The sequence below is a fragment of the Austrofundulus limnaeus genome, unplaced genomic scaffold (assembly GCF_001266775.1).
Source record: "Austrofundulus limnaeus strain Quisiro unplaced genomic scaffold, Austrofundulus_limnaeus-1.0 Scaffold98, whole genome shotgun sequence".
Classification (NCBI taxonomy): domain Eukaryota; kingdom Metazoa; phylum Chordata; class Actinopteri; order Cyprinodontiformes; family Rivulidae; genus Austrofundulus; species Austrofundulus limnaeus.
The window spans coordinates 63068-71563 of NW_013952500.1; the positions used below are offsets into that span (position 1 = coordinate 63068).

The window sequence follows — 8496 nt, forward strand, 5'->3', positions numbered from 1 at the left end:
GTATTATGTTTTTGTGTTGCAAAAAGTGTAAAATTAAGTCCTGTGTGTCCAAATCTCAAACTTGTTACCACTCTTTCTTCTTTTCTGGTCCTTTTYCCAGCTCTCGTTTCTCCTACCMTCCTTTGAATCTTATAAAACCACCTCCCTTTGTTATCTCTCTCCCATCTCTTCTGCCATTCTGTCTTCAGTCTTTCTTTAATTATGCTTTTCGCTTCAGATTTACTTGTCTTAATTATAATGTTAATCTCTTGAACTGCTTTCTTTGCCATTTTATCTGCTTTTTCATTTCCTCTTACCCCTATATGTGCTGGTACCCAGAGAAAAACAAGTTAACCCCCTGAATAATGACTAATTTCTAGTAAAACGTCTGGCCTGCTTTCTGAGTGATTGTTGACATGRTTCTCAGTGAACGTAGGCAGAAATCTGAACGTGCTGCGTCATCTACCCAAGCCCCGCCCCCTTTCAGATCTCATTGATTTTTCGAAAAGCTGATCAGAAATCAGCTGGCATGCTCTTTATTTACAGTTCTCCGAGAGAGGAGGCTCCGCTCACAAACCGACTCAAAGTCAGAAAGCTGGCGGCTCTTTAGCGGTTTGTAATTTGTTATCACGGGACGTACTTCCGGTTAAAATAAGGGGGCCGAAAAGTAAACAGTAATCGAGGCTGTAGCTGTGTGAAATGTGCAGATTTTGTTGGTCGGCAAACATATTTTACGGTCGTACTGTTTACAGAACTACTTGACAAAATAAAGGAAAAGACASACCACAAGGTGAGTCATGGTAAAAGTTTGGGGTGTATGTGGAGATTCGTTTGTTTTTTTAGTTTAGAAGATAAAAAAGCTAACAGTTATATACTAGCTAAAGGTAGCTAACACTCAGGTGGGTTAGCTAGCTGGGCTACAACAACAATAGGAGTTAAAAAAAATGCAAATGTCGCCATTTATTTTAATRTTTTAARSCGGTCGCTTTAGTTAATAGAAAGAKAAAAATATATTACAGKTTCTACTATTAYATTTGGATTTTTAAACCATTTTTWGCGACTAAAACGTGAAAATGAGGCAATACTTTTTCGACCTTCCTCTTTTCAAAGCTTTGATTAGCATTTACCTTACAGACACAACAATGAGACTAATTTATACTACTTTAATACGTTTAACTGAGTATTAAGATGCTTTTAAGATGATTTCATTATATCATATGCATTTATTTTTTTTACTTCAGCAATAACTCTTTTTTTAACTTGTTGCACTAAATTTTTACCCAGATTTAAAGCATTATTTTAACACGCAAGTTTCATCTCATCTTTAGACAGGTAAATTATTAATATTTGGATATTTCTTTGCACATAAATAAGTGAATAGATTCATTTCTTTATTTTACACCTATTTGTAATCTAAATAACCTAAATTTACTAAAAAAATTGAAAATCCTAACATTTCATGGTCTGAATTTGTAATAAAAATGTTTACAAACGTGTGTTTTATTTGTGATAGCTCTTGGAAAGCCTGAATCCAATCACAGATTTGTTTGAAAAGCTGCCAAATGTCATTGTTTTTTTTTATATATTTCACAATCTGCAATAACAGTGTAATAAGGGGTGTTTATTCTCATCAAATGAGTGTGTTCAACATACAGAAAATCAGTAACAATAGAGAAAAAAAGAGGATAACTCGGTGAGTGTTTGTGAAGCTCATTAAGCTCAATTATAAAAGGTACTGAACCCTCCTGTCYTCCATTTTCTTTTTGCAATAAATGGACTTTTCTGACGATTTGAAGAAAACATGCTGTGTTTCTTTTCAGACAAGATGGATATAGTGTGTTTCCGGTTACCAGGACACGGGGACATGACCCTGAAGCACATGAACTTGCTCAGGTCTCGCCAGCATTTCTGTGACATYACCATCGTGGCCAGCAACAACCAGACGTTCAAAGGACATAAGGTGGTTCTAGCCGCCTGCTCGCCCTTCCTACGGGATCAGTTCCTCCTCAACCCGTCGCCCAGGCTTCAGGTGAAGGAACACAACCACACGCTAYGTCGTGATCRTAAMTCGGTTTAACACGTTTACAGCAAAGGAAAAAAAACAAAYGTTTTCTTCTTTTATCCAGGTCTCGATGCTGTATAGCTCGTCGGTGGTGTGCGACTTGCTTCAGTCGTGCTACACTGGCTTCCTGCAATTCAATCCGGAGGAAATTGTCAGCTACCTGACTGCTGCTAGCTACTTTCAGATGGAGCACATTGTGGAGCGGTGCAGGGGAGCGCTGGAGAAATACGTTCAGCTGAAGAACCCCGGTGCACTGAAGGTCAGATTTCCACACCCGWTGGTATCAAAACAGTCACTAAAGCAGCGTGCAGTTCCTTTCAAATAATAAAAATACAACTGTCTTTAAATGTAATTGTCCCAACTTCCTCTATTTTATTTTTTAAAAATTTTTGTCAGGATTATTTTCACTTAAATCTTTAAAGCTATCCCATTTCCTGTTCTCCTTGAATGTTCAGGCGACAGAAGAGGAAAGCCAGACGCAGCCAGTTATAATCAGCGCCAGTGTTCACGATGATTCACCTCCCCCCTCTCGACCCTCCCCCGTGCAACAGCACAGCCCCGCCGTGCACTCAGTGGAGGAGAACAGCGAAACATCTGCTCAAGGCAGCACTCGGCATGACCACAGCCCTGCTCTGGACGAGCCTTGTGTTAGGGTACCTGTTCTGGTTTATGTTTTGTTTTGTTTTTTTTTTTCAGCTAAATTGTATTTTATTCAGCTCTGACGGTGACAGAGCACCTCTGCCCAGCTTTACTTCTGATTCAACCTCTCTAAAACAAGTTCTCTCACTGACCTGTTAGCTATGGCTGTAAAACGCTCCCTTAGCTGCTTTTTATTTGTACCACTTAACTTTTACAGCCTTTTTGTTGTCGTTGTCCCAACAGATCTGATGTGATTCAGATAAGAGGTTATTGAGAAAGATTTTAGGGTACCACTTTACAATAAGGCTCCCCTTATAAATAGCTTATAGATTTGTTATTAATTAATCTGTAAACACCTTATAAATTAGTGTTTATTATTCATTAATTAAGGAGACAATTGTCCTGTTTCTTGCCAAATAGTGACTCAAATCTGTTCATGTATATATTACATCTAAAGTGCTTTATTAAACATTTCAGACTAGTTAACTACCTTGTAAGCACAATAATTTATTGAAAACACATATTTTACATATATTGTACTGTATTATTGCATTATACATATCCACAGTAATCAAAGGAGCCTTATTGTAAAGTTTAAAACAGTATAATAATAATAATAATGTCATAATAGAGCCTTATAAATGGTGTACTATCTTACACTTTACAATAAGGCTCCCTTTGACAGTTGTTAATATGTATAATTCAGTAAAATAGTACAWTATTACTTTTCAAATATGTGCTTCCAATACATAATTGTGCTTACAAACTTAGCAGATTTGGCTCACCATTTGGCAGGAAACTGAACAGTTTTGTCTATTTCGCGTTTTTAATTAATCCATAATAAACATTTATTAATGATTTATAAAATCTATAAACTATTTATAAGCCATCTACGAGGGGAGCCTTGTGGTACCGATGAAATTCTAACGTTTGACCTTTTAACTTGTAGAATGATCATCTGAAGACGACCTAAGCACTTAAATCTTTTGTCGCAGGTGAACGTATCAGACGAGGAGGAGGAGGTGAAGCCCGACTATAATCTGTTCAGAATGTACATGTCTGAGGAAGAGCAGGCGACCAGAGAGCGCGAGGAGAGAGCTTCTAACGACGTCCCTCAGGATCTCTGTCTTACAGAGACACAAGTCGGTATTGCCGGAGATGGCAGCGAATATGACTTGAATTCAGCGGGGGAGCTCACCTTTGGGGGGCTCACGTTGGAAGGCCTGCAGGCGATCAGGCGCAGGCTGTCCGACCCTAAAGTTGGGCGTGGCAGGGGGCGGGGAAAGGGGAGGGGCTTCAAAAAGAAACGCTGGGCGTCCTCTCAGGAGAAGCGACCTCTCAGTATAGCTCACCGGCAGGACTTGTGGTTTCTCACAGCGGGTGGGCTGGGAGGGGGTTTGGGTTTGGACTACAGCCAGGAGGAGCTGAAAGCAGCAGCAGCAGGAAGTTACCTCTCAGCTGAGATCCCCAGGTTAGACTTCAGCCTGGGCAGCAGTCATGGAGACAGACCCATCATTTCACCCAACAGTTTGAACCAGTTTTCCGTGGAGGAGTCAGACGCCGGCGAGGGGAGTTCAGGTTTGACCGTGGGGGCGAATGAGGGAGGGGACGAGTCCGTCGCCGTGGTGGGATCCACTTCCAGCGTGGCCGGCCCCGTGATCTGCGAACACTGCGGCCTGACGTTCCCTTCGGCCCACTCCCTGGCCGTCCACTCCCGCTCCACCCACCTGCTGTACGTCTGCCCCTGCTGCGGCAAACACTTCCACCACGCCACCAACCTCACCCGGCACATGGCCGTGCACCGGGGGGGCAGCAAGGCCCACCAGTGCCCCCTCTGCTACAAGACGTTCACGCAGAAGTCCACGCTCATCGACCACATGAACCTCCACAGCGGCGAGCGGCCGCACCACTGCGCCTACTGCCACGCCCGCTTCGCCCACAAGCCCGCCTTGCGGCGCCACCTGAAGGAGCAGCACGGCAAAACCACGGGCCAGAACTCGCTGCACGAGCAGGAGGAGCGGGAGAGAGCGATCGGCGCTGCCGKAGGAGCGCAGGAGGACGATCAGGAATGTCTGGTGGCCGACCAGGTGTCGTAGGTCGAAACGGAGACGTAAACATCTGACCTGCAGCTGGAGGGAAACCGACKCTGACATGAAGGACGTGCAGAGTCATTTAAATCCTTTGAATTTTACTGCCAGGAAATCTTCCATCCCTGTAGAACTTATGCCTTAATTTGCAGCATAAATAATATATTGTTTTATTTTCGGGGGGCTGGGTGAAGTTAGAAAAATAAATTCCCTGAGCGTGTTTAATTTGTGCGCTGATGGGGAAACGCYGACACCAAAGCAGAAAAGTCTTAATTCTTCATTCGTTTTAAAAAAAGTATTTTTAAGCCTCTTTTGTTTCTGAAACTGTGAACCGTTTTTAACACGTCTCATCACAAGTCCCAAAACCTGTAAACAAGTAAATAAGCTGACAATTTTTTTTTGTGTGTGTGTGTGTGTGTATTGTAATGTGTAACGATTCTCCTGTCACTGTGCTGAAAACTAACCTGCTGCACAAAAACTGATTTTAAAAAGTGTAAAATATGTAAATAGGAGTTTGGTATGAAGAGGTAATAAACATTCAAAACAATGTTTACATCGCTGCTCCTTAAATGCTGTTAATAAAAGTACATAAAATCTGTGTATGTGGGTTTTAAAACATCAAACTCTGGACTAGATATTTAAATAAGCTGATCTTTTTGACCAAATCTCAGTCAAGAGGGAAAAAATACATGATTATGTATTTATTGAGCTCAACGAACAAACCGCTTTAGGGACAACAAAGATTAACATGTTAACGTAAGAACAGGAAAGGTTTCAGCCCAGGAAATCTTCGTTGTACACCACCTGGTTCCTCTTGTCCCTGTAGGAGCCTTTAGTGCTGTTCTGCACGGCTGCGAAAGAAACAAACAGAGGTGAGAGTCGACCCGTTGTCGTGCGTCGGAACCAAGAAGAGGAGAGCRGCGTTTACCCAGCGAAGCCCACACGGATTTGCCGGTGGCGGCGTCCAACATGGGCTGCTTCCTGGCGATGCTGACCCTGATCTGAACGTCTCCCACGACGACTCCGTTCAGCTACGAGGCAAAAACAAGAGAGGCGGGAATAAAACACTCAAGTCTGGTTTTGTTTATTAAAGTAATCAGGATGCGAACCTCTGCGACAGCCTGGTCTGCAGACTCCATCTTCTCAAACGTTATAAACGCACAGCTGAAAACAAGCAGCGGATCACATCAGATCAGGAGCGCCGCTGGAGCGTTGCGGGAATAATCAGCGGTTTCATACTTGCGAGGGTTGTCCATCGAGAGGTCGATGATGTTTCCGTGCTGAGAGAAGGCAGAGCGCAGGCTGTCCTCGACCAGACCCGAGCCGTAAACGTACACCGTGTTGCCCTTTCGAACACCTCTTCGCTCGGGGTACGAGTCTGATCCTGGGAGTAAAAATTAAATAAAATAAAAAACAAACAATAAGCATAAATTAAAACTTCCCTGAATTAATCTCACTCTTTACACCAATTAGAATTACATAGATTTAATATTGTGCAACATTTTATTTTGAAAGGTTTATAATGAGCTCAGTTTTTAACAGCACTCCTGTGTCTGATTGTGCAAAGAATTCTAGGTACAAATGAGATTTTCTCAAGTATATCCAGATTGTTAGGAAGCAGCTCTCCTGCAACCCAGAAATTAAAAAGCAAGTAAATTAGATGATTTTGTGATTCTATATGAAAAAAAATGTTTATCCTAATATAGTATTTTAGACACTTTTAAGAGATTTTAGACCCATCAAAGGTTACAAATCAGATGCTCTTATTGAGCTTAAGTGACTTTAATTCTGGAGCTCAGATCTAACCTTATAGAACACAAGACAATTGAGACAATTATGGGTAATTCCAGGAAAGTTGATAAGACTTGGAGATTTGGGTCTTTGYTGATAAATTTAAATGTGATCTGGGACTTTTCTTGATACAAGTTGTCTAAAGATAACACTTTAGGACACTGTCAGATACAACAAACAACACTCACGTCTGAAAGGTCCATCTCTGTCTCTTTCTCGGTCCCGTTCTCGTTCTCTTTCTCTGCTTCTGTCCCGTTCTCTGTCTCGATCTCTTTCCCTCTCTCTGTCTCTTTCTCTGCTTCTGTCCTTGTCCCGCTCTCGTTCTCTATCTCTATCTCGCTCTCTGTCTCTATCTCTGTCTCGTTCCCTGTCCCACTCTCTGTCCATATCTCGCTCTCTCTCCGTGTCGCGGCCAGATGAGACGCTGCCTCCTTCGTCCTCATCCCGGTATCGGTCGCTTGAGCTGACGAAGCTGCGGTGACACGACCGAGCAACGTTAGAATCACACTTTAGGCACATCAAACACGCCGCGCTGTGTATTCGTTGTGGTTTTGAGCGTTACCTCTCGTACAGGGATTTCCTGCTGGCTCGCTTTGCAGACTGCAAAAACACACCACAAAGACGTAAAAGCTTCATATTAACCAGGATCACGTACAGAATTGTTTTTCACCTTGAGTTTTCAGGAATAATTTWTGTTGTTTTTAAAGGCACAAAATGAAGATTTGTGACAATGTTATGTCATGTTTTCGCTCCTGTACCTCCGGTTGGTCATCGTCTGTAGAGACACTCCTCTGAAAGGGTAGGAAAGCAGGAGCTGGACCTTTCTCTGGGTCCTGATGAGAAACACAAAACCAAACTGTTTAACAGCACACTAGAGKACAAACACATATGAGCTGGTATGTTTCTACCTTCAGCTTGATTTCCAGCATTCGAGACCGTTTGAATCCAGAGTTCTTGTTCTCTGATTTAATAGCACTGATAGCCCCTGACTTAATGAGCATCTTTGCTTGTTCTGTCGCCGTTGCCGTATCGACAACAGGCTGGTCTGACAGAGCTGTAAACAAAATAAATAAATAAAAATAAATAAACAGAAGAGAAACAAAAGCATATCAAATTTTGTGGTCACTGTCGAAGTATTTGTCTGAGACAAACAAATCACAGAGGGTTTGAAAATGAAGAAATTTGGCAACATTATCAATTTTTCAACAATGCCTGGAGAAATAGTTTAATATAATAAACATACTGACATAAACGTGTTAAAAAAACGCCTTCACTTACTTCGTTTCAAACCACTCTGATTTGTCTGATTGGTTGAACTCTGCTTCTTCAGGGCAAGCAGTGCCTTTTTCTGAAAAAATAAAATAAAATAAAACACTGAGTATTTCAAAGAGTTTTTTTTTTTTTGAAGGTATAGGAAAACTTTTAGCTGCATTATCTCTACATATTCTTTCTTTTTTTATCCTAATGGTTTCTTCCTTTTCTTGTTTTGGTTCCTCATTTGTCTCTTCACGTGTTTAATCAACACACCTAACACAAAATGCTTATTATACTTGCAAATGTGACACAAAATAAGTTATGCCTACCTTTTTCTTCAGTTTAGCATACTTCTTCTGTAAAGCCTCCTCTTCCTCCGTCAGTGAATTTGGAAACATCACCATGACAGAACTAATACAACACACAACAGCTATAATTACACATAGATTTGTTAAAGCGAACAAAAAGTAAATTCTTWTAATTATACGAGTTGTATTTTTCAAGCTAATCACCACCGCTAACTAGCTAGCTCATGAGCCAGAAACGACAATGAAACTCATTTGTGGGAAAATTACAGACATAATCAACTCAAAACACAATATAAATAATTACAAGATAGGTTTTGTTATTTATTACGGCCTTAAATAATAGATACCTTTGTATAAAACTTGTTTACATCCAGGT

The 8496-nt window shown here is 41.4% G+C and overlaps 2 protein-coding genes across 3 annotated transcripts; one reads left to right on the top strand and one right to left on the bottom strand.

Annotated features, from left to right (window-relative positions):
* Positions 1-441: 441 nt before the first annotated feature.
* Positions 442-5365, top strand: LOC106520826 (zinc finger and BTB domain-containing protein 12). 2 transcript variants are annotated; one of them, XM_014013082.1, is made up of 5 exons: positions 442-769; positions 1800-2008; positions 2106-2300; positions 2497-2694; positions 3676-5365. In XM_014013082.1, the coding sequence occupies exons 2-5, from the start codon at positions 1805-1807 to the stop codon at positions 4774-4776; spliced, it is 1698 nt and encodes a 565-aa protein (XP_013868536.1). In that variant the 5' UTR covers positions 442-769; positions 1800-1804; the 3' UTR covers positions 4777-5365. The 2 variants fall into 2 exon arrangements, with proteins under 2 accessions (XP_013868536.1, XP_013868537.1); XM_014013083.1 differs by having other exon boundaries at positions 442-591.
* An 88-nt stretch (positions 5366-5453) lies between these two features.
* On the bottom strand, positions 5454-8496 carry nelfe (negative elongation factor complex member E). Its single transcript, XM_014013084.1, has 11 exons — positions 8468-8496; positions 8142-8223; positions 7837-7906; positions 7467-7612; positions 7317-7391; positions 7121-7158; positions 6747-7030; positions 6007-6151; positions 5877-5931; positions 5696-5798; positions 5454-5618 (listed from the first exon to the last, which is right to left on the bottom strand). Exons 2-11 carry the CDS (start codon positions 8214-8216, stop codon positions 5542-5544), a joined length of 1068 nt encoding a protein of 355 aa, XP_013868538.1. The 5' UTR covers positions 8217-8223; positions 8468-8496; the 3' UTR covers positions 5454-5541.

Excerpts from the sequence above, each read along its gene's own strand:
- nelfe (XM_014013084.1), bottom strand. The coding sequence starts at position 8,216 with ATGGTGATGTTTCCAAATTCACTGACGGAGGAAGAGGAGGCTTTACAG. Across the intron at positions 7,392-7,466 it reads TGCTGGAAATCAAGCTGAAG|GACCCAGAGAAAGGTCCAGC; the intron begins GTAGAAACATAC and ends GTTTCTCATCAG. Across the intron at positions 6,152-6,746 it reads CAGAGATGGACCTTTCAGAC|GATCAGACTCGTACCCCGAG; the intron begins GTGAGTGTTGTT and ends TTTTACTCCCAG.